General features: G+C 38.2%; 3 protein-coding genes across 7 annotated transcripts in view; 1 reads left to right on the forward strand and 2 right to left on the reverse strand.

Moving 5' to 3' along the window:
- Positions 1–48: 48 nt before the first annotated feature.
- Positions 49–11,542, reverse strand: nherf2 (NHERF family PDZ scaffold protein 2). Its single transcript, XM_030135088.1, has 6 exons — positions 10,876–11,542; positions 10,247–10,570; positions 4,646–4,837; positions 3,167–3,320; positions 2,867–3,087; positions 49–1,984 (listed from the first exon to the last, which is right to left on the reverse strand). Exons 1-6 carry the CDS (start codon positions 11,080–11,082, stop codon positions 1,817–1,819), a joined length of 1,266 nt encoding a protein of 421 aa, XP_029990948.1. The 5' UTR covers positions 11,083–11,542; the 3' UTR covers positions 49–1,816.
- A 2,207-nt stretch (positions 11,543–13,749) lies between these two features.
- On the reverse strand, positions 13,750–17,770 carry nthl1 (nth-like DNA glycosylase 1). The gene is made up of 6 exons (XM_030149755.1): positions 17,507–17,770; positions 16,114–16,364; positions 15,856–16,026; positions 15,573–15,732; positions 14,787–14,892; positions 13,750–14,297 (listed from the first exon to the last, which is right to left on the reverse strand). The coding sequence occupies exons 1-6, from the start codon at positions 17,766–17,768 to the stop codon at positions 14,003–14,005; spliced, it is 1,245 nt and encodes a 414-aa protein (XP_030005615.1). The 5' UTR covers positions 17,769–17,770; the 3' UTR covers positions 13,750–14,002.
- Positions 17,771–18,960: 1,190 nt separating this feature from the next.
- Positions 18,961–25,066, forward strand: part of tsc2 (TSC complex subunit 2) — a 34,138-nt gene continuing 28,032 nt past the window's right edge. For 3 of the 5 annotated variants that reach the window (XM_030135124.1, XM_030135143.1, XM_030135154.1), the window contains exons 1-11: positions 18,961–19,130; positions 20,803–20,986; positions 21,354–21,440; positions 21,842–21,952; positions 22,048–22,195; positions 23,239–23,356; positions 23,468–23,516; positions 24,194–24,319; positions 24,455–24,528; positions 24,611–24,737; positions 24,846–24,989. In XM_030135124.1, the coding sequence (XP_029990984.1) occupies positions 20,852–20,986; positions 21,354–21,440; positions 21,842–21,952; positions 22,048–22,195; positions 23,239–23,356; positions 23,468–23,516; positions 24,194–24,319; positions 24,455–24,528; positions 24,611–24,737; positions 24,846–24,989 (1,119 nt within the window). In that variant the 5' untranslated portion in view covers positions 18,961–19,130; positions 20,803–20,851. Of the gene's footprint in view, positions 19,131–20,791; positions 20,987–21,353; positions 21,441–21,841; positions 21,953–22,047; positions 22,196–23,238; positions 23,361–23,467; positions 23,517–24,193; positions 24,320–24,454; positions 24,529–24,610; positions 24,738–24,845; positions 24,990–25,066 lie in introns of those variants that run through there. The other 2 variants (XM_030135134.1, XM_030135165.1) reach the window with 2 other exon arrangements.

Raw genomic sequence — 25,066 nt, forward strand, 5'->3', positions numbered from 1 at the left:
AAAGAGTTTCCATATGATATGATATAATCAAAGTAATAACACAAAGAGGCAAAGTGACCCTTTATCTACCTTGAAAACAATAACCAGTGGTGTAAGAAGTATTTATACCACACTAAAAATACTTCACAAGTAAAAGCTCTGCGTTCAGAACCTTGTGTAAGTAAAAGTATACAAGTATCACCTACAAAATGAAAAGCAAAAGCAGTCATTGTGAAAGTGAAATGGTCTGTCAGTGTTTTACAATTATCTATGATGCTTTTGGATTCATTTTATTGCTGCACATGCATAAGGTAGATCTTATTTAAACAACTTAATCTATGAAGATTAATCTATAATAATGCACCATATTCTACAAGATTATCAGCATCGCCATCCTGTAAGAATCACACAACCAAAAAAGTCTACTTTTCATGAGCTCAGAAAAATAGGCCTGATTTCAGGTCTGTTTTGATACATTTTCCCAACAAATCCCACAAAAGTTCATTTAGCTTAAGTAGGAGGAGGCTTTTAAACTCATCTCATACATCCATTTTTCATTTTCACTGGACAGCAACATACACAGTATGAAAAATATAGTGGGCAAATACAGTAGAATAAACATACAATATTTGCTTCTGAAATGCAGTAAAGGAGAAGTATATCATAGCATAAAATGACTACAGAGGGTACTACCAGTATCTCAAATGTGCATGAGTAAAGTACTGGCAATAGCAATTCTCTCTTGGCATTTTTATACACATTTTAATAGTTTATTTAATTTTGTTGGAGAATATGTTCTAAAGCTACTCTAAAAGATCAACCAGTTTTTTCTGTCTAGTCAGCTGTCAATCTTTTAAATATTTCCTTTTCACAGAAATCACCCCAATATTTGGGAAGCACTGAGGTGATCAAACATCATACATTTCATATAATAGTTTCTTCCTTCCAATTTTTTTCTCCATTTACCATTTAGGGTTTTATGTTACATTTAAAGTGACTAACAAAAGCAAATATACAGGCAACTACTGTGAAACTGAGCTCTGATGAGCAAACTGTACACTGAAAAGTATTACTTACAAAAACAAAATCCACCAAGGTTATAAGAGAGGAAACGTTCTAAAGAAAATACAGTCCAAAAGCAGACAAATGCAGAAATGCCACTGAGGACTCTCTTGAAATAAGCATAGTCACTACTCTCTGAAATGACTAGAACTCAAGAACAACACTGTGATCATCTGTGAAAAGTCTCTCATTATCTTAAAAGTCCTTCTTTCAAGCAGAAATGTGAGGTTTTTGACACATCCACAAAATACATTTTATAATGCATCTAAAGAATACTATTTGATATATTACGTTGAAATTTTTTTACTAGAATAAATGTGAGAGAATATTATTCCTTTCCTCTTCACATGCTTTCAAAAAGCATTGCCCTTTTTTCCCTGTCGACCTAAAAAGAGGTACTTCTTAGAGTTAAAGGTACAATGTGTAACATTCACATGATCTTGTGCGCTTACATGAAGTTTGTGTTGAAGTCTATGCTTGAAGAGGGTTGTTTCTCGATGTTAGCAGAAAATATTTCTAAGCTAAATGTAACTGGGGTTGCCGCAATAATGAGCAGTGATATTGAAAATCGAGCCTGAGTTTGCTTCATGTCTGTTAACGAGAAAGGTGTAGGTGCGTTTTTTAAGGTACGTTGCATTCACTCACCACATTACAATAAAATAAGACAAATAATACATTACATTAAATGTCATCACGTATGTTACATATTGTACCTTTAAAGTATAAACCATCAACAATCATGAAATTCTTCTGTGTACTCCCTTTGCCCACTGCCTCAGAAGTTGCTAAAGATCTCGTGTTTCTTGCTCCATTCCATAGGGGGCGCTCTCTTTTTGTTGCGGCTGGCGAGGGCTTTTTTTCTGGCCTCAGCAACAGTAGGACTCAAACGCAATCCGCTATCCATGAAAGGGTCTGACACACGCCTGTCATCCTCATCGGGGACCTACAGCACACAGACAAATTTGTTTCTTAGATTCTCACACAGATAAGCATGTCAGAGATGGGAGGAAATACAGTAGAAACACTGTGCTGCTGTAGATTTTTCAGATATCTGTTCATTACTTGTTACTTAACTGTTTCCCTTCCTCACCTCAAGACTAATTTCAGCCTACATGAATGTATAACATATAGCACAGATGATTCCAGAAGTGTAGCCATCAGTTTATATCACATACCACAAATGTAACAAAAGAAAAATGAGTAAGAAAACAGAATAGACAAACAGAGAACTAATCTTTTGACTTATGTGGCTGACACTGAAAACTGATTTTTACATTAAAGCTGTGGAGCTTCTTAGTTTTAGCATCATTGGGATAAAATTCCACAATTCCCTTTCAGTGTACTATCATTTATAGTCTGAAAGGACAGGAGACTTCTGCATCCACCTCTTGCCTATGTTTTCATGCCATCAATATCCACCCAGATTTTGACTTTTGTCTTGGATTTTTGTCAGAAAGGTGACCTCACATCCCTATAAAAGCATGAGATGATGTCATGTTCATCCATATTTATATATAGTCAATTGAGAGAGGAGAGAATTGCAGAAGTAAAGTCTGTATTTTACAATTCCAGTGTTTTCCCCCCCTTGATTTAAGCTCCTGCAGCTTTAATCTTCATTATAGGTCCACAGTTTTGAACAGAAACAAGAAGCCAACAGAAATGTCCCACAACGACCTACATTTTACTTCCAGCCTGTACTTATTCACTTCTACTTCATTACAGAAGTTGAGTCAGTACATCCACTTTTATTATTTATATGTACTTCTGCTTGAGTGAAGAATGTGATTTCTTTTGGCACCTGTAATGAGCACATGTGCGTCCTCACCTGGATGCTCATGTCGGAGCTGCTGATCTCTGATTGGGTGGTGGAGCTTCTCGAGGACTGGGACGCAGAGCTCCCATTAGCTCGGGATTTCGGGGATGTGTTTGGAATCGAGGAATCTGTCAGAGCGACATTTATGATAGGTGGAACTGTAGTGGTGAGTTCAATGGTTGGAGATGGTGTGGGTGGGATGCTTTCTGTGGCTACTTCATCCACGTAGACTTCTGTTAAGGAGAGACAATATGAAACATTTAACACAGGGTGCAAAGAGGGATTTATATGTGTGCATGTGTGGTATCTGACCTTTAACATGACGGATTGTGGGTGTGATTCCGAGTCTGTGGAAGAAATCATCGGTCTCCTGATCCACCACTAGGAGGTGCACATCATCCCCTCCCTCTCGAATCAAAGCCACCACCTCAGAGTGCTTCAGTCCTTCTATATTCAACCCATTCACCTGAGAAAAAATGCAGAAAGAGTTTATTATCCTTATGGTGAAAGAAAGAAAGAAAGAAAGAAAAGAAAAAGAAAGAAAGAAAGAAAGATGCAGCATAGAAAAGGAAAGGCATGACAATCTAATGTATAATAATAGGAGACAGGGTACAATCTGTGCTGCCTCACACACCAAAAACAGATAGAATCTGTGATTTGGGTAAACATGTATTGATTTGCATGAATTCCCTTCCTGTCGCCGCAGTCTTCCTCCAAACATTAACTGTACCTTACACAGATGGAGTTGGAAACAGACAACGCAAGTACATACAGACATCTGCAATGCCTGTGATGGATATGTGAGCACACATACTGCACATATTGTTTGCAGACACACAGAGCATTTCACTAAGAAATAACTCAATAAAATAACTTATAGTTTTATATCAAATTTTGTTTAGTGATGTATGAAATTGCCATAAACAACAGCAAACATAAATAATAGTGTATTATAAGAGATATGAGACCACTGACAGGCAAACAAATGAAACACTCCTGGATTTGAAGTTATTTTCAGATGATTTAATGAAGAAATCCAACATACTCAAAGGGTAAGAACTGGTATTTACTGTATGATACTACATCACATCCAAAAACCCTTTGATGAACTCCGTTAATAGTTTACACACAAAGATTTGTGGCAGACAGTGGCTTGTTTTGTGTTGTGGTTAAACTCCAACCACTATTGTAGATTAAAATGCTGTATCAATCTCACTTCTTTCAGCTTTTTATCTCCAGTTCAACAAAATAAGCAGAGACAGGAAGCAGGGTAGGGATGTACAGCTTCACCTAAATATTACAGTATTTTATCTTAAATGTTAAGCATATGATATTCATTGTTGGAAGTCTAGGGTGAAGTTGCACGTTGCAACAACTGTCTCCCCTGAAGTAACCACATGACACATGGAAAACGTGACAATTCTTATTTTCAGGTCATTCTACTCTAATTTCATTTAGATCCCTCATCTTTTGTTTGATTTACTGTAATACTGTATATCACAATATATTGAAATCCTTTGTCATCAAAATGACAAAGACCTCGGTCCCTCCTCTATACCTTTATTCAAGATAATGTCTTTTGTTTTCAGCCTCTCATTTCCTATTGTAAATTTGCATCAACTGGATCTGCTTCCATCCAATTACTTAGCAAATCATTGAGCAGGAAGTTAATGTGGGGGCAGTGACACTGATTTTCCCATTAATTTCCTAAAATGTAACGCCTCTGCAAAATGAAGAGTTAATTCTAACACTGGAATCCCAGTTTATTTAATGAGTGTGTACTTTGTGTACCTCCACGAGTCTGTCTCCAGGCCTGATGTCTGCACCCTCAGCAGGAGACCCGGGGTCCACAGAACGGACAAACTGCCCACTCTTCTTCTTATTGCTGTGCAGGTTGAAGCCATAGCCGTTCTCCCCCTTCACCAGGTGACACAGACGAGGAAGGAGCTCATTGGTCGGCTCGGGTGAAGGCTCCACCTGAAGCTATAACAACAAACAGGAGACAAGCTAAGTGTAGGATGAACAACTACCATCTGTTCTGCTGGAGTCAAAACTGCTTTTACCACTTTTGTAGATGTGACAAGTTTAAGTAAGATTTACAGTGATTTATTATTAAACTCAATGATTTATTCATAGATGAGTTACAGGCTTCTCAGGCTCTTGTTTCTTTCACTTCATCTCATGATAACTCTACTATGAGAGCTGAAGCTTATAAGCATCAAACTGATTATAAAAGCTGCTTTTTTTGTGCATCAAAGCTACATGATTGTTTCATATTAATTGATTTTAAAGCAGCATATGACTTTCATCACAATTTTTTTTTATTTGTAAAACCCAAGTGTTAGCCTAATTATCATTAATCTGAAGTACATTATGGGAAGCAAAAGCGGTTTCCCACATATTCAGCAACAAAACAAGCCAGATCGCTACAACATAAAATTGTACAGTCCACCAGGTTTTAAAAGAATGAGTATAATTGGTGGATGGAGGTGAAGGCGACATTTGGGTTTTGCACTCACAAAGAGACAGTGAAATTGCTGCTGCGTGGAATTCCCATTCCTATGATGCACTTAGCGACAAAATTTCTGAAAAGGCCTGAGTGATGTTTCGGTTTGTTATGTAAACAAGAGGACTGTGTTTATGACGGAGTCATCCTCGAAGTTGTTCATCGTGGGGGAAGTGATTCAGGTGCATAAGCAAGGAAAAACTAATGGTTTAGTAATAATTAGGCTATTACTGGAGTTTCACAAATTTGAAAAAAATGTGATGAAAGTCATACGCTGCTTTAACTGCAGATTTATTGCAGATTTACATGTCAAAACTTCATACAGAGCTGATGTTTGCTATGACTATATACAACTTACATTTTCAGATTTTTTTAAAAGCTTAAGTTTGCAGATTTCATGGAGCTTTCTATGTAATGCAGAAATTAATGTATGAAAAACAGTGGCAGTATTAATTGGTATCAGAAATTCCAAAAACTGTACAGAATGCAAATAGTTGAAAAGTGCTTATAGCAATGCAACCAACCAACCAACCAACCAACCAAACAAACAAACAAACAATAAACAAAAAAAAAAAAAAACAGCAACAACATTTTAACAAGACAATAATTCAATGTGCTTTCAGCTGAACTATATTGAGGCGATGTGATTATTACAAGTTGTTCATTCAGAACACACTGTCAAAGCACATTGTCATGTCATTTAAAATGACCATAGAAGGTTTCTATGCTATATCACGTTTCACATGGACATGTTTCTACAAGAGGTGAATTAGGTGTGACCGTACAGTGAACTAAGCAGGAGAAAGTGTCTGCTGGGACGAGCTGGTGGTCTCAGAGCTAAGCAGAGTGCGCTAAGTGGCTTTGGCTGAGACACATTAAGACCGATCCTGAGTCTAATGACCAACGACATGGCTGAAGCCTCCTGTGCGACTGGAATGACAATCACACTGGCTTTGTGTGCGTTCTGAGCCAGGTAAGCTAAGGATAGGAACTGTCTAATGACCTGACCTGAGGGCTGTCTAACAGATTTCACTGTCCTTTCTACACCATCAGTAAAGACTCAAAGTGCACGGACACCAAAAGCCTACAGGGCAGGGTGATTACAGTGAATACAAACTATAACTAATTACGAAAAAATAAAAGAAATTACAGGTAAAATCAAGTTTGTCTTCATGTTCTTTTCATGGTAATGCTTAATGGGGAACAAAAACAAAATTGCTTTTGACAATATGGGTGTTTTAATAAACTATGGTTTTGTAAATTAGATTTTATGTCATGCATTCTTTTATCCTGTCATTTTCAGCTTCTATAAATCAAAGCTTATCTCAAAATAACTGAGAAAACACAAAGGTGGCTGATGTGCACACCGTCACAGTGACAGAACCGTCCACAGCATCAGGTCAGGTCGCTGTGGCCCCGGGTCAGTGTTTCCCACTGGTTTGGAGGATTCCTGTTTATGTTTACTGGCCTGTTGGCTATATTTGCCATATTGCCCCAGATTAACTCCCACACACAAACATTCTGACCTGGAAACATTCAGGCTGATCTATTTCAAGAGTTTAACTGTGATTTTGTGGGACATATCTGTTTCATGAGCCGGAATAGCCATATTGCGGATGTTTTAGTCAGTGCAAGTCAGTACCTGTAATTAAACACATTCAGCTTCTCTGAGTTAACGAAACCCAGAGGATAGTACAGAGCATTAGTGTTTTACACATTCAATGCTACTGCAAAACACTCATCAGCTTAGAGTACTTTTTCTGTGTATCACATTTTTAGTTTCTTTTTTTTTACTACTCAGGTCAAGCACTTAGATGAAAAACACAATTAATTCCCTTCTTGAGCCCTTTTACTGTGTCATGCTTGAACCACACAAAGAACAAAAATGTGTCATTGTTAAAAACAAAAGAAGGATTTCAAGAGAAGTTAAAAGCTGTTTTATCTGCTGTAGGTTTTTGTACGTGAAGCTCGATCAGACTGTTGAGGGACTGTGATACCAGCTAACATTGTGGTTGTGTAAGAATATATGGGTGTCTGCTTCCACAATAACATCACGCAAGAACGAAATTGCGTCTGTACAGTCACAAGATGTACAGCACAAGTGGACAGATACAAGAGAGACAACGTGCATGTCCACAGGAAACGCCTGGCACTTCAATGGAGGCGGCCTTAGATTAATGTGTCATAAATGTTTTCTAATCAGACCTGTTGAATAAGCTGCCAAAAATACTCACTCATCTAATTCTCACTGAAAGTATCTATGAGCAAAGCCACCATTTAATCATGATTGGTATTATATAGGCCCATGTAAATGTGTCTTCAGTAGTAAAAATGCATGGATGACATTTAAGTAAAATTAAACATCCAAAAAAAAAATCATAGAGAAAATAAACATTAACTATATACAACCTGGTCAAAAAAATGGCTCATTCTACACTTTCGACATAATACAGACATTTAGTTAGATAACATTATATATAGTGTAATAATAATAATGATGATGATAATAATAATAATAATAATAATAATAATAATAATAATAATAATAATAATAATTATTATTATTATTATTATAATGATGACAATAATAATACATGAAGTGTTTTCATTTGGATTTGAACCTCATTTCTAATACTTTCTAATACCGAAGTTAACTATAACATAAGATCTTAATTTAGATGTACATTTAGGAGCCCTGTGATGAATTAACGACACATTCAGGGTGTATTCCACCTTCACCCATTGTATAACCCCACCACCACCACCCCCACACACACACGACCCTCTGGAGGACAAAGTACTTTGGAAAATGAATGAATGTGTATTTAGGTTTCCAGAGATTTTGAACAGTAGGTAACTGGATTCCAAAAGTTGGAAAAACAGAGAAATGTGTCAAATGAGGTGAATCTAGGAAAAGTTAAGGTGCCCTTATCAGAAAACCGACCCCTAGATATTCATCAAAGCAGAAAGCGACTGCCCCAGCTCTCAACCCACCCATCAGCACAACACAATGCAATTTTATGTGCAATACTTTTGAAACTTACAACTCTAAAATATATGGACTTTTCATGTAGGTATCAGCTCATGTATGAAGCCACAGATGTGCTGATGTAATGGACTGCACTATTATGCACAAAACAGGTCCTACTGTCACTACAGTACTGGTCGTTTTGTCTGAACCTTTTGCCAAAACTGAGAACGTGAGCTGTGATGGCAGCCAAGGGACAGCCTGTATTTATTGTGCCTTTAACTAAACAGATGGCTGTCTGACGTGAGCCGCTGGCCCAGAGGATCCTGGTCCACTTTGTTTGGAGCCAAAACAATGAGCTCAATATCTGTCAAGCAGTTGATGTTTATTTCTAAAGCCGTTCTGACATTATGCGTCACAGCACTGTCTGGTCAGCACTTATGGAAATGTAGTTTTTGCTGTGTCACTGTTGCTGACCTAAGTGAATTTGAATGAGTTTGTGCTTATTTCTGTGTGTTTTTGTACATTTAATCTTTAATACCAGCAGCACTTTAACTGTAAGGTCAGAGGTCAGCAAAGTCACACAGTAGCAGAGTGAGAACATATGCCCCCTGGCCAAGACAACTAGATTACACAAATAGAAAACACAACCTATGCAAAGGGTTTGATTATGCAACACTGCTATCTCAAAATCTGATCCCTCTCATGCCTGCTATACCTTTCACTTCCAGACACCTAATGCTGACTTTCCTCACAAAAACCTGTCCAACCTAAAGCCGATCCTGATAGACAGGTGGTACAATCTTGACTCACGTTGGACATTTGGCTGCAGTACCTGTCAGCTACAAGCACTAAAATCAAGTATCTTAACAAAACAGAAGCCGGTCCTGAAAATCTGCAATCTCTGTTTTATTGTGTATAAAAATGTGGTAACAAACAGAGACAGAAGTTCTCAGATAAGTCAATATTTGTTTTTGCCCACCATCTAATACACCACAAAGTGTTTGTAATATCCTCTCACACCTCTATTCTCAAATGGTCTTTCAATTTGAATAAACAATACCTTCAGTATTGTATGTTATGGTAGGAAACACGATCAGTTAAACTGGGTGGAAAACACCTGCAGTCAGGTGTTAACACTCAGTATAGAGACAATGCTGTCTTAAAAACAATGCATATTTTAAAACTCGCACCACTTACAGACTACACAATAGATCATAAATAGGTATGTACAATGGGTTTACACCACTGTGCTGATTTTAGGGACAGTTAAAAAAAGAGGAGGAGGTGTAGGAGGAGGTGAGAAATCCTTTCAAAGTTGCTGCAATTACACTGAAATTTAGTAGTCTGTTTTACTTCCTGACTTCTTTACATCCTGCATGCAGTGAAATGGACTTCACAACCAAACAGAAAATGATTGAGTACTGTGTGCCTTTTTTCCCCCTTTTCGGTCACGCTTTCCTCCTTAATATGCCTACGTTTTGTTCTGGAGAACTGCCTTTTGGTTTTGTTTTGTTTCATTTAAAATAAAGTGTGTCGCTCTTCAGCACATTTTGAACTTATCTTAATAGTTTCTCTACCTTTTGAGTGATTTTCTTATAAATTTCCTGTATATTTTTTCTGTTCGTGTTTTCTTTTCTATTTGTGATGCTGTCGGTGGAAAGCAATTTGTGGCACATGTTTGAAAAAAATGCTGCTTAAGTAAAAGTTGAGGTCCTATAGCACGGCTGTGAGACTCATCTGAACCAGCTGGTCGGCCAAGTGCTCAAGTCCAGATTAGTAGCAGACCTCAGGTAAGAATGTGCCATCAGTGTTACATACTTTCAGCACAGTAACACATTAACTTAATTGTTTAAGCCACAGTGACCAGCTCCAGAGGGTGAACTCTGCTGTATGTTGCTTTGCTGTGTTCCCTTACCTCTGTGTCTGTTGCTGAACTTGATGTCACAGACAACCTCTTGATGACTTGTGTGGTCATATGAGTGGGTGAGTCTGCAGCACGAGGATGAACTGAGTGTGAATGGTTAAGTTTGGGTGACATGGCTATGATCTCTCTGAGTATGGGAGGAATGGGAGATGCACTAGGGGTGGGTGCAGGTGAGGGGCGCGGGGAGAGTGTTCCCATCTCAATGGCCAGGTCCTCGGTGCAGGCCTGGCCACAGCTGAGGAGGTACTCGTCTGTTGCTCTGTCCACCACCAGCAGTCTGGTCCGGTAATCCACCTCACGGATCCGGTTAACCACCTGAAGCAGAGAGCAAATTCAAGGCAAATTACAATAATTAGTGTTGTACTATTATTATTCTCACCCTCAAATGGTGTCTATAGTTTTAGCATGACAAAGACACCCTGTGATTCCCATTACACAAGGCTTACATTGACCCATTTTAACACCCCCTCCTTCTCCTCAGGCAGAGGAAAAGTGGTCCAACAGGTATAGAAGTCATTGTTTGCACCTCACAGAGCTGATGTGCCTCTCATGGCTCCTCTCTACAACACAAGCACTTTTTTTCTTAGTTTATTTTACCTGTTTATTGAGCTTTCACTTACTTGATGATGAGTTTCGTTCTCCACATTCTGCCCGTTCACTTCCACCACCCGGTCTCCCGGTCTCAGCCCGGCCAGGTCTGCTGAGGAGCCGGGTTCCACTTTTCGGATGAACTGTCCGCCTTTATTACGCTCACCGTGCAGGTGAAACCCATAGCCGCGCTCTCCTTTGGTAAGGAAACAGAGCCTAGGTCTCAGCTCGTTCTCCATCACAGCCCGTCAGTAGGTGAAAACAAGTCCAAGTGTCTCAGGAGAATAAACAGGTGCTTGGTCGAAGTGCAGTAGAAAGTCGCTGGCTCCTAATCCATCGTACGACTGCGCGCTTCTGTGACCAAAAGATCACCATCATTTAGCGTGATGTGAGTACATGTCCATAAATAATCCACAATCGTTCAGAGCGCACAAATAAAAAAAAAAAAAAACTAGGTTAAAACTAATGAGTGTTTAATCCATCGTGAAAAATCAAGGGGTGCGAATAAGAGCGCGCAAAAGTGGCCCTCGGTGCGCGTAAAACAGTGGCCAAAAACCACAAACAGACGCTAAGTCCCGTCCATCGGAGGAATAATCCAAGAGATCAGAGATTAGAAAGCTGTTCCTCGCACGTAACACATAATTCTCTCCGTCAGATGGGCGTGTGTCCTCCTGTCCGACCTGCTGCAAGAAGTGAAGAGAGGCGTCAACAACAGATGCCGATACGTCGCCTTCCGTGCGCACCTGACGACGCAGCGCAGCCGCTCTTTGCAACCACAAACAACACCAGAACATGAAACTGGAACTTAATGTTCTGACTAAGTATTGGTCTGGAGATTAAAAAAAAAAAAAAAAAAAAAAGAGCTCACCTGAAATGCAAACTTACATTTAAGACGCGTACGTTGATCTTGTTACAATCTTAAGAAATAGAGGAAAAGGCTCATTTGGTGGAGGTAACTGTGACCTGAGAACGGAAATCTTCCTTGTCCCCCCTCGATCCCTCTTGTATCTGCACCGGCGATTAATAAATGGACTGTTGCGTAAACGACAAATCTAACTTTTCAGTGTATTTGCACCTTCTGCACATGCATTTGTATCTTCGTAAGAGCCTTTCAAGGCATTTAGGAAAACCAACTGAGTGGGTGTATGCGTGGTTTGACATTTCGACCGAGACAGACGAGATAAACACAGGTTAAAGACATCCAGGGGGTAAAAACTGAGAAGGCGACGGCGAGATTTTTGCACTTCAAATGACCTGTGACGGTAATCTTTGCCAGTGCTGAAGTACCCTTGAGCAAGACATTTCATCCTTACGCAGGGCCTCAGCAGCTCAGTCACTAAAACTATCAACAGTTCATTCACCAGTGAAACTTTGCGGCAAAAACAGGTTCAATTTTTTTTTTCCCTCACTTTGTTTGTACATTTCTGAATGTAGAAGGGCCTGTTAGTGCTGAAAATGAGATGAACCTTTCCTATGTGATTTATCACCATTTACTATAATATCTACAGCATTTCAAATCTGGTGTTTTCCTATAATTTACTGATCATGTAGAGGTTCATAAAAGCTCAGAAAAAATTCAATGGTTATTATATCAAAACACAGTGAGGAACAAGTGAGTTTTTCAACAACATATATAATTACCTGAACATAAAAGCAAGTATTTACAATCACTGTCATTTATCAAACTACAGGGTTTTACTGGTGAATCAGTATTGCAGAAGATGAATCTGTTTCCACTTTCACTGACGGTTCAAATCAGTCAAATCTGATGATAATGGAAAGCTGAGAAATGGAATTATTTACATGTGGTTCAACAATTATTAAACATTTTCCATCAGTAGATGCATGCAGTTGCTGGTGACTTGAAGGTGAATGAACAAAAACAAAATAATTCAAGTTATTTTCATTTTTTCAGTGGCTCAGTGGGTTGATGTTTGTAGTGGGTATTTCTGTAAAAAGATATTCTGACATTTTGATCAAGAGTGTAACTAATGCTTATGTTGCTACCCTTATTATTGTAATTATTATTTTATTTCTTCTTTCAATATTTAGGCTTTTATGTTTTTGGCCTGTTACTTCTGAATGTGTTTAGTTGGTTTGTTCCTTTAGGGGTGGGGGTTGGGAAGAGTGCACAAAGGAGAATTGCAAAATATAAGACCCAGTATCACTGTGTTTGTACTGTATCTGGATGGTTTTCTTTTGTGAAATAAAAATATATTTAAAAAAAAAAGAAAAAAAAAAGAGTGTAATTAATGGAATTACTGAGGCTGTGTCCCCCTTTCCTTTATGTATCCCAGTGAACCATGTCAGCCAGCCAACAGAGAAGGAGGTGTTCTGGAACTGACACACATAATGTGATGCAGTCATTACATAGTATTAATTACACTTGTGTCTTCACAGCAATGTCAGTCCTAAAAAAGTCAATATGTTGAAAACCAATAAGGGCACGGTGAGACAGCAGACATCTGCAAAGGACAATACTTCACTCTTCTTATTAATACAGAATATTATTAAGCCACAAGCAAACAACAAATAATGACCTACGTTTTATTTTTGTCAGTTGGTGCCACTGACTGTTACCATAACACAGATCTTAGATGTAATTTGTGAGTTGTTGGCTAGTTTATTTTTTTATATTTAAATGGTGATTCCAAGTTCTAAATTAGGGCTCTTCATTAACAAAGACAAAAACAACTCCACCCTCTGTCCTTTTTTATGGATCAGCCCAAAATTTGCAGGTATCATTCTTGGTCCATGCCCTAGCCTTCCACAGTTTTTATGGGAATCAGTGATGTAGTTTATGCCCTGTCCTGCTGATAGACATGAGTGATAACATGATGTAAAAATGAAAGAATAAAAAGATAAAAGGTTTTGTGGAATAAAGGGTAACTGTTAAATGTCCCAACTCCAGTGTATGAAAGGTTTATTTTATTTTATTTTGTTTAAAAAAGTGAGGCATTTACAGTACAAAAATATGTTTTCTCATTACATGAAAAAATATAATTTTAGTGTTAATAAAAAAGAAATAACTGCAAACATGCTGAACATATCCAGGTGTAGCGTACATTCATATTTTTAGAGTGTGTGTTGAACATAGTCTGACCTCTTGTTCACTATTTGGTCACAGATTAGACAAAAACTTGTTTGACTGAAACTAAATCAGCGTTTAACCTTGTTTTTTAGTTTCTTCTGTACGGTGGGGGGAATGGGTGTGGGCATAGACTCCTTCTCAACTTTAACAGCAGATTCCTGTTCTGGTTCAGCTTTTATTTTAGAGGAGGAGGTTGGGCTTGGAAAGCGTGGGGATCCGGCTTTAGGTCTCTTTAAAGGAGAGTTTTTGTGGGCAGAAGGACAGCTGTACTGGTTCAGACACATGGAGCAGAGGGGGTTCACAGGTTGACAGACCTGCTGTCCAAAACCCACAAGCAGCCAGTTGATCTCACTCCATAGCTCCCTGCAATGTACCACAACAGATGGTTATTAGAAGAAGATCAAAACCAGCTGACATAAAATTAACTGCTGCAAAGTGGAGTGGAGATATGTGTTTTCACTCTTGTTTCCTAAATAGTTGAGTGTGAACATAGTGGTGCATGTACTGTTCAGTAATCTATAAAGGATTATATTTGCTGTGTATGTTTCAAGTCATGGTCTTGTAAGATTTAAGATGACAAGTGTTACAACACTTATCCAAAATCTAAAGAGATCATTGTACACAAAACATTACACAATACATCAAATCATTCACCAGGAACTATATGGTGAGTTGATTTACTTTGTACTTCAGATATTCTTAACCTTTCACCCATCTTATTGGAACATGTGGGTGTGCATCATTTCTGCTATTCAGTAACTTACATTGATTGACAATAATAAAATATAATTATCAATGCAGTATGTGTCTCTGGGTCAGCCTTGATAAATATTGAAATAGACATGCTGTTACCTGGGTAACCACTCCTCCAGGGCCTTGCGAGTTTCCTCTGGATTCTTGGTCGGTTTCTTGAGCCAACCCAGTCTGTTAGTGATCCGATGCACATGTGTGTCCACACCTAAACCAAGATCAATACCAGAAACGTAATCAAATGGGAAAAGAAAACGATTCAGATTCACTATGTTGCAGACACTGAATCAGTTTACTGCAGTGTCATATCACTTTGTTGCTACTTTATGAACCTTACAGATCATCAGATAATCACTAAGCATCAAAGTTTTTAGACTCACGTCAATCAAATGAGTTGTGATGGTGTACATGAAAATAGTATGGAGCAGAGATTACTTTGACACTTCTGTTTTTTTCTTAATTAAAATACAATAAATTTGCCACTTACTTTTAAAGAGCACACAAATTCTTTTGATGCCAAAATCCTGGGCTCAATAAAATGTTTGTACAATGACATGTGTGGAGTGACATTTTTGTATGATCTCTGATACTGATAGTTTCACAATCTTAAATTTGAATAAAAACATTTTTACATTACATTACTGATTTGTAGCCTAATAATGTCTTATAGGCCTATATATTTTATGATTAGGATGCAGCATCATGTGTGGATCACATGGGGAATAGTATGAATGTATCTTGATAGTGACTAATGGGGATCAGAACATGATACCTATAGGCAACAGCAACTAAAAAACCTACTAACTAAAGTATAAAAATATATCAAAAGGTTCTGTTTTACGTTACTACTATTGTATTTATCGTTCATCTTTGGGCTTGAGACCCCACCTATGCCTGACACCTGGTCCCAGGCAATGTCCATGGCAAGGTGGGCCATCTTAGGTCCAACTCCAGGCAGCTGGACCAGTCCCTCCACACTGTTTGGTATGTCCCCTCCAAACTCTCTCTGCAGCATGGCTGATGTCAGCTTCAGGTACTTTACTTTATTCTAGAAAAAGAATAAAATTGAGAAACAAAACATAACGAAATGTTACACGTGTAGGGTGGAAAACAGAAGCACTGAAGATTGATGAATTAATGGATGTAACAACAGCGAGCAGAGTTGTGTTACCCTCCAAAAGCCAACAGGGTAAATGAGTTTTCCCAGTGTTTCATCATCAGTAGTGAGTATTTTTTCAACAGTACATCCATGGGTTCGCAGCCTCTGCATGGCAGCTGCTGTCACCTGGTCCTTGGTTTGACTGGACAACATGAGTGACACCAACACCTGGAAACGTCTCACCTGCACAGACAGAGAAAATAAGAGAGGAAACTCAATTAATTTGAACTGCTGATGTTTATAGCCATTCTTCGTCCTAGTTACACCTACATGTGCAGGAGCTTCTGCATCATAGCATTTCTCTGCTCCCATGTGATCAACTGGTGCATCACGACCACTCCTCATCTCCCGTATGAATCCCAGCTGTTTTGTCCATTCAGGAGGCTCCCAGTGCTCCTTTTTCACTTGGGAATCATTTTCATCCTTGTCATATTCTACCTTTAGCTGTCTCCTCCTGAGGCGGTGTGAAGACAGCAATGAAGCATCAGTTTCTGTTTTTGGAAGGATTTTAGAGTAACCATCTAAAAAATAAAGAGAGAGTGTGAGTGCCTGAAGACCTGAAGAGGAAAATCAGTATTACACAGAAAATACAAGTGGTGAAACATGGTTTGAGATTCTTCACTTTATCAACACAGTAATATAATTGTAACCTGTTACAAGGAAATGTCTTGCATGAACAATGCTATTTAAATAAAAACACATAAGTATCTGCAACATAAAGTATTTTCAGTAAAAGTACTGGTTGGGTGCCTCTGACTGACCTCTGTCATTAGATTAATAGTGAAGTATTAGTGTTGTGGCAGCATTTTACTACTGAAGTTGCAGGAGGTGAAACTAGTGTGAAATAGTTTATGTCCGGTTTTAATAACAGGGATACCAGAAAAATCAAAGGACTTATCACAGAACTGATGAAAAAGCTAAATTCTGATACACTGATAAACTGTTTCCAGTTTTTGGATTTTTTTCTGCAATAAAAATTTGACAAATTTAGAAGAAAAACTCAATATCTGGCACCGTTGATAAGTCATTGACACCTGAAATGTGGCCCTGACAGCACAATGATTTTTAAGATGTCAGAAGACAACCACTGTTCAGTCTTTAATGATATTTTGTATTATGTATAAAACCTTTTCATATTGTCCATTGTACATTATCTCCAAATGCAGTGGAGTGAAAGTACATTTGTGTCTGCTCTGACAGTCATCACTGTTACAATATGGACCTTGACAAAGTCACTCAGTTCCTTATGTTGCTCATTTTGCTGCTTCCAACACATCAGCTTTGAGGACTAAACATACACTTACTGCCACATATAACCAAGCCAGTGAAAAGTACGATTGTAATGAATTAATCCATATTTATTACTATTTCTCCTGTCAGTGCTCAGAAAGTTATGTACAACCACGGGTAAATAAAATAGCAGTATGTGTCCATATATAGTTGGCATGTGTCGGCTCCTGCTGAGTGGTGATGCTGTATGTGCATGTGTTTTCCACTTTGCAGATCCAACAATGGATACAAAACGAGTAGAACAATTCAGTAAGTTTCAGTTTCCGCGCATGCGCAAAGGTTCAGTATCGAAAATAGGTGAATAATGGTGAATTTCGAACGTTAACTATTTAGACAAAATCTTTTTAACTATTAGCCTCATTGTAGACATTACCCGCTGCTAAGGGGGCCGAGGAGGGTCTTTGATCAGAGATGTTCGCCTCCTGCTCCTCCTCTTTCACTGCCACAGACTGGACTGGGTCCACGATTCTTCGTCCGTGGGTCAGTTTGGAGCGGAGAGATGCCACAGCTGTACAGCTGTTAGTTTGGTGACCGCTTCGAGTGACCACAGACCTCTGCACGAAATAAGGAGAGGACATCATGATACACCGTACTACATAACAACACACACCGGGGCTGCAGGTCACCCCAGGCATCACAGGAAACAGAAGTTAGCTTCCCATTCAACTTCCCCTCATTCAATAAAAGCTTTAAGTGGCAACACAATTCCAAATTCCATTCATAATTATGCAGTTTATTTATTTATTGTTATAGTTTTATATTATAATTTATTATTTCATGTAATTCACGACTGTATATATTATTATTATTATTATTATTATTATTATTATTATTAATTATAAATTTTGTTTATTTATAATATTGTGTGAATTTCTGTCTCTGTGATGGAATTTTCCATTTTTCCACTAAAATGAGCTCTACGTCTTTGGCAAATGTTTATATAGTCTTTGTCACTTAAATAGAAGTAACAGATATTACACAATACTGTATATTTACCATTTTTTGATGTATGCATGCAATTTTATCGTATGCTCAATATCCTGTTTGACAGTTATGAAGCCAACACCTTACAGCCAGTAATTTGACTTAATAGCAAACGGAACATTTTTTCTTTATTTGTTTTCGATAGGAAGCTATAATAAGATAAGATAAGATAAGATAAGATGAAACTTTATTTGTCCCACAATGGGAATTAAGGTCGCAACAGGATAAACTGCAAGGAAATGTGCTTAGAAAAATGTCTGCAAAAAAACAACAAAAAAAACCCAATACAAACTAATAATAAGAGTAATAAAACTCCACAGGACATTACACATGTTTACATTAGAAGTAGAATGGCAGTACTTGAGACAGTACCAAATGGGAGACAAGCACAAAAGCTATAATTTATATTTATCAACCTTAAGGTTTTCTTAATTGTGTCACCAAGAAACACACCGAGTTCAGTTTAATAAAATGACAACATCATCAAGTTCTTATCCAAAAGCTCCACTTAGAGGCACTTCTGTGGTAGTACGGCTCTTGAGCTGAACCCAATAAGCAACTGACTTCAGCATAGCTAATACGACTAGCAGCCTGTTAGCCACGTTCACCGCTAGCTTAGGTTTTTGTTTGGTCACCACAGCCCAAGGATACTTAGACACTTTAACGAACTCAAAATGTAAAATTTATTCACAGAACTTTGATTCAGTTCTGAATGGGTGGTTTTAGATTAAATTTTAAAATAAAAAAGACATATTGATTAGCATAGCTTGATAGCTACTGGCTCAGAACTACATGTCCCATGAGCAAGTGCAACAAACGTGTTTTTGTAGGAAGTGCCCCTGTCAGAGCATTAGTGTGTCATCCGGTTGAGGAGTGGAAGTCCGAGCCTGGACGAGAACAAGCTTCCAGCTGCAAATAGTGTAATTTCAATGCACAGACGCGGACGGCTGTGTTGGCTGCTTTGGAACGGAGCTTTAACTGAATGAAACCGAGAAAGACTCAACTTTAATAAGGTGAGAGGGGAGAGGGAGGAGAGGGGAGACGTTGTTTTTAAGCTACCAGACCTTGAATGCCACAGAGAAATGCTAACCCCTGACAAGCAATGTAAAGACAAGCTAACGGTCCAGGACCACTATTGTGCATTTCTGCCGATTTCTTCCGCGTTTATTCTACTTTTTACACAGATATTATTGGCTGTTTGGTCGGAAACTACATTGCACCGATGTGTTTGTTGTTGTACTGAAACAGAACAGCCGTTGTCTGTCTGCTCACCTCCCCTCCCTCCCTCCCTCTGTCTTTCTCTCTCTCTGTCAAGTCCACATGACAGCAAATTCTTCCATCCTGCCCCCCAGGTTTACACATTTACAGGCTGGAACGACAACTTCACTTCAGGTTTATAATCTTGTTTGGTAATCTAAAGGGTCTGTTCAGCAAAATCACACAAAGCTCTGTTTTATTCATTTGTAAAAGCATGCAGACACTATCCAGAATAGTTTTTGGTTTGTGTGGCCAGGTTCTGAGATATGATGAAACACGTGTGTAATTTTCCAAGTACCTCCATTTAATATAAATAAATAAATACAAATCACAGCCTTCGGTATGTCATTCAGTCTTTGAAATATATTTAGTAACAGCAAACACTTAAGGAAAAGTAATGTCAAAGTTAAAGAAAATTATCTTAAGAACCCATGATAGGCTGATGGGAATAAATGAAAGCAATGAATTGAGCATAAATCATGCAGAGAAAGGCCTTATTTATTTATTTATTTATTTATTAAGATAAACAGCACTTGTGATTATTTCCCACCCAAGGCCAATAAACAACAAATAAATAAAATGAATAGAGATCCATTTGCTGTGCAGGCAGCATGGGCTGTGGTTGTGTGGCTCCCATTGAACAACACTGGCCCTCCCCATTTATTTTAATCAGAGCACAGCATAAGAACTTAGGTTACCTGATATTATGCAGATGTAGAAGTATTACATAAATGTTCATTAATATTCAGCAACATTGTGTCTCTTCTGTTATATTATTGAGTGATCATATTTTATCAGATGCAAAAATACAGCATAATTGGCATAGATAATATTAAAAAATTAACTCGAGCAGTGTTAAGAGCTGTTTCACATACACCTGAATGCCACATGTATAATGATGATGTCTGAAGTTAACGTTCTTATCTGCTAACAAAATGGATCACATCAATGAGTTGTTGAAGTTTGAACAGTTTCCCAGGTTAAATCCTTATCTCTTCTTTAAGAGGTTATAAAGCAAATGTCAAAGGCTTACAAAGAGGGGGATGTTAAATTCAAGGGCATTAAAAAAAATGAATAGATCTATGTTTGCATGAAGAAGAGCTCAAAGATAATCTTTGACTGCATAGCCATATTGTCCACTGAATAACTCACACTATCCTAAAATGAGAGAATAAGAACTGTTGAACTGAACATTTTAATCAAATTTGCTGAGCTGGTCTTGCTGAGTCTGTTGTTGAGAGGTGGTAGCTGCTCAGCAGACATGACTGTCCTATTTCACCAGGTTTTCTTTGATACTCTCTCTAGCTGCTGCTAATGACTACCTGATGATCCACATCAAGTCTGATTTAGTGAAAACAATTCCTAGGTCTGTTATCGTGATGGTGGTTGCAAAGTTTGCCAAATATTTGCTGCTCTCTTCTTTTACAGGCAGCCATCAGTTCCGGCCTGTGCAGTGTGACATCCTCCAGGCTGGGCCATGAATAAGCAACCAAGCAAGGAGAGCGTAAAGGACAAGTTGAAGGGGTTCTTGGGGCTGGGACCCCCACGTCCACCGAGCAAACAGAGCGAAACCAAACCGTCTGAGTTTATCATTACGACCGATATCATCAAGGTTTGTAGAAACTTGTTGTATTTGTACACCTCACCTGTATTTCTGAGATTCAAAAAGAGTCTCGAAATAAAAGCAACCTGATCTGTGTATCAGATGGCCTATGTATCCAGAACAGGAAGCTAGGAAACAATCCATGAAACTGAAATTAAAATCTGTATGTAAGATACTAAGAATATTTATTCAGACTGTTATTTGTCCATTAGTAACACTGGTTTTTCAAAGTGCTTAATGTTGTAGATTTGAACTTAAATTTGAGTGCCCAGAGTTATGCACAAATTACTGTACACATTTGTTATTTGTTGATCATACAGTATGGCTTTACTACCATTCTGAGACTGTTTTCTCTCCATCCTCTTCCCCTTTTCAGGAGCTCCACCCGGACTGTGGTCTAAGCAACCGAGTTCGGATGATGAACCATGTCTGTGATCTTGCCAAAACTAAAAAGTTTGAGGAGGTGAGTGTGCAGCTGAAGTGATATGTTAATATAGTGGAGCAGTGAAAGAGGAGAGTCACTTCCATTTAAATAGGCCTAATTTTCAATTTTGCCATGGTTTTTGGCTAATCACTTTCTTTTCCATGTAAAATCTTATTGTAGAATTGTATAAATATTACTTGAGCTTTATTTGCAGAGTAAAGGCTTGACTAATTAATTGTGCTGATCAAACTCTTTCAAAGTAATGGTAATTTTATCCAATAAAGTGTGCTCTTTTTTTCTAAATTTCCAATGAAGCTGTGAAGGAACAACTTAATTTTTTATAACTTGATATATATTAACTTTTTATTTGCCTTTCATGGCTACTATTAACTAATGTTGGACCTGTGTGTTTGCTCAAATGATGTACATGTGTTTTTCAGCATGCAGTGGAAGCAGTATGGAAAGCTGTGGAGGACATGCTGACTCCAGAGCAGCCACCAGAGGCCAGACATGCTGTACTGCAGCTGCTCAGGGCCATCATACAAGGACAGGTAAAAAAAAACAGGAAAACAAATGCGCCAGAAAATACAAAAAGTCAAAATATGTTCTGTTATTCTCCAAAGTCACGTTCAATATTGATTTACAGGGGGAGCGGCTTGGCCCTCTGAGAGCCTACTTCTTCAAGATAATCAGAGACTACCAACCATGCAACGAGGACCTGTCTGACAGGCTGGAGGTCTTCAAGGCCTTAACAGAAAATGGCAAAGACATCACTTATCTGGAGGAGGATATAGGTAAAAGTCACAGAGAATGATCAAAAAGAGCGCCTCTCTGGTTGAATGCCAGCTTGTTCTCCTTTTTCTTTTTTCTACCATTTGATGAATTATTACAATGAATAAACTTTCATTTCTATAATTTAAAGGAGTTATATTTTGCTAAACCCACTTTTATTAGTCTTTGGTACATTTATTTTTGTATTTGGACCCTAATAGCTCAAAAAGTTTGAATTTGAACCCTCCAGGTGCTGCAAAGCTATTTTTATATTCATTCCGACAAAAATCAAGTGGATTTCTACAACCTGTTTCAATTCCTGCTCAATTTGTTACATTTCATAACTAGTAGTAACGTCACGACATTTGCAAATATAAGGTCAAGAGCTCTGATGAACATTTCTTCAAGTACACCATAATGGACTCTATGCACAGCCTCACTACTTCCTGAGCCTCAGGTGGGTCCTTTATTTCCTGCCTTTCATTACTGGACACACTGATTAATCCAGGTGTGCATAATTAATCAGTAATCACAACAAGAAGTAGCAGACACACCTGGATTAATCAGTGTGTCCAATAATAAAAGACAGGAAATAAAGGACCCACCTGAAGTTCAGGAAGTATTGAGGCTGTGCATAGAGCCTATCGTTTGTCAGCAGCAGTGGTTGTCGTCCATACTGAAAATATGTCCAAACTTTGAGCCAATTACCTAAAATATTCAGTTGGTTGTATTAACGAACACAAGTGGCTGAATGGGACAGAAAACATGGTCAACAACCTGGAGGGAATGGGGTGTGAAGTGGCTCATTTGGATTTAAAGGGCCAGCGCTCAAAACGACCAGTCTCGCGTCATAACTTAAAAATAGGGTTGAAGAGTTGAAGGGTTGAGTTTAGTTAATGAAGAATTCAGACCCAAGCATATCATTCACAGTTTATGTAGACCACAGGGAAATGTTTTAAAATGCATAATTCCATTTAAAAAAACAAAATATCACTCCTTTAAGTTACTTGTAACTTAACTGTTGTCTCTAAATTTTCTGTTTTTTGTTTTTTTTTTTCCCACTCAGCTTGCTTTGTCCTCTTATGGATGGACATAGGTCTCACTTCAGACTTTCTCCATGTTCTTGTCAATCTTGTGAAGTTCAACAGCTGCTATTTGGACCAGAATGTCTCTGTCATGGTCCAGTAAGTCAGACCACCACACAGAACAAAATTTCTTCAGTTAACAATACACCTGAAAAGAATATTAAGTTCACTTTTTATCTCACTATATGTCAATGCTGGTTCTCTCCACAGAAAAATATGTATCCTGTGCAATAGAACAACATCTTCAACAGATATTGAGGTAGGTTCTTATTTATACTTAAGGATCTATAATAAAGAGAAAACCTGCAATAGGGACTTGATTTCTAAGCTTCTAACAAAGATGATTCAGCATTTTTTTCAACTCTCTTTTTACAGTTTAGGATGCCAGTGCTTAAAAGTTTCAGCTGTTTTTTTTTTTTTTTTTTTTTTACTGATAATAGACAAATGACTGAATAAGTAAACACCTGCAGTCAGTCTGTGACTCAAAAAGAATATCACAGTCCACAGCAAATACTATGACAACTCTCCAAATATTAATTAAATGAGCTACTTTGAAGCGTAATTTATACCATAGCAGAATGTAATTTTTTTCAAAATAATTTTTAATTATTTTTTTTGTACTTTAATAATAGCAACTTGTAACTTTTTAATCTGTAATTGTTTTTTCTGATTCTTACATGGTAATATAATTCTTGTATGGGGGCCTGAGTTATTAATATACATCACAATACTAAAATCTGAGTTTGTCTATGGGATTTAAAACATCCAGGTTGATTCAGTTCTCTAGATAAGGAATGTTTTTTGCTCTTCATTGCAATGGTAATGATCACTGACCACATGACAGAATCATGTTATCGATCTCATGTTAAGGTTGGCTTTCCAAATGTTCAACACTCAGCATGACCTTTCCTTTTTTTTTTTTTTTTTACTGTCCAGGTGGCACTACAAGTATTGGATGCAGTAGTGTGCTACAACTGCCTGCCCTCAGACTCTCTCACAGTCTTCATTATCACACTCTGTCGCACTGTAAATGTCAAAGAGTTTTGTGAATCCTGCTGGAAGGTGTGAGAACTCGCATGTTCTGTAAATAGACACTTTATGCTATCTATTCTGTGGTCTCTTATTTCAAGGGTATGATTTCTAACTAGTTATTTGCCTCTTCCTTTCTAATGTCTGTTGCTGTTTCTGCCTCTCCAGTTGATGCGGAAGGTCTTAGGGACTCATCTAGGCCACAGTGCTATTTACACCATGTGTCGCATAATGGAGGAGAGGTATTACCCTGAAGTTTTTGGTGCATTAGTGAGCATATGGACTGTTAATGAGTTATGGTGTTAAACTTGCAATCTCCACCAGGGTGTACATGGAGGATGCACCACTGTTGAGGGGTGCAGTGTTCTTTGTTGGAATGGCACTGTGGGGGGCACACCGCCTCCCAGCCCTCAAAAACACACCCACACTGGTTCTGCCATCCTTCTATAAGGTACACACTCAAAAGACCTGAAACTAAGAAGTATTAAATAGATGATTAAATACTATGAATGAGACTTGACTCATCAATTGTGCTTATTGTTGCTGCTCTGCTCCTCAGGCCATGTCATGTGCCAATGAGGTGGTGTCCTATGAGATTGTCCTCTCCATCACCAGACTGATCAAAAAGTATGGGAAAGAGTTGCAGGTGGTCACTTGGGACATCTTATTGGGCATCATAGAGCGACTGTTGCAGCAGATCCAGGTATGTGAACTTTCCACAGTGTCTGTGTGTTGTAATTACTGGTTCCTACCTGGTTTAAAAAAGGGTAGTTTAAAAAT

This window comes from Sphaeramia orbicularis, chromosome 1 (assembly GCF_902148855.1).
Source record: "Sphaeramia orbicularis chromosome 1, fSphaOr1.1, whole genome shotgun sequence".
NCBI classification, from domain to species: Eukaryota; Metazoa; Chordata; class Actinopteri; order Kurtiformes; family Apogonidae; genus Sphaeramia; species Sphaeramia orbicularis.

Bases quoted from the DNA above. Each gene is read 5' to 3' on its own strand.
- nherf2 (XM_030135088.1), bottom strand. From the start codon at position 11,082: ATGGAGAACGAGCTGAGACCTAGGCTCTGTTTCCTTACCAAAGGAGAG. The intron at 10,571-10,875 runs GTAAGTGAAAGC...TCTCTGCTTCAG, and splicing joins AGAACGAAACTCATCATCAA to GTGGTTAACCGGATCCGTGA. The intron at 3,088-3,166 runs GTCAGATACCAC...TCTCCTTAACAG, and splicing joins CACAATCCGTCATGTTAAAG to AAGTCTACGTGGATGAAGTA.
- nthl1 (XM_030149755.1), bottom strand. From the start codon at position 17,768: ATGCCTGGGGTGACCTGCAGCCCCGGTGTGTGTTGTTATGTAGTACGG. The intron at 16,365-17,506 runs GTAATGTCTACA...TTTATTTTTTAG, and splicing joins CTCGGCCCCCTTAGCAGCGG to ATGGTTACTCTAAAATCCTT. The intron at 14,893-15,572 runs GTGGGGTCTCAA...ATCTTGGTTTAG, and splicing joins GGACCAGGTGTCAGGCATAG to GTGTGGACACACATGTGCAT.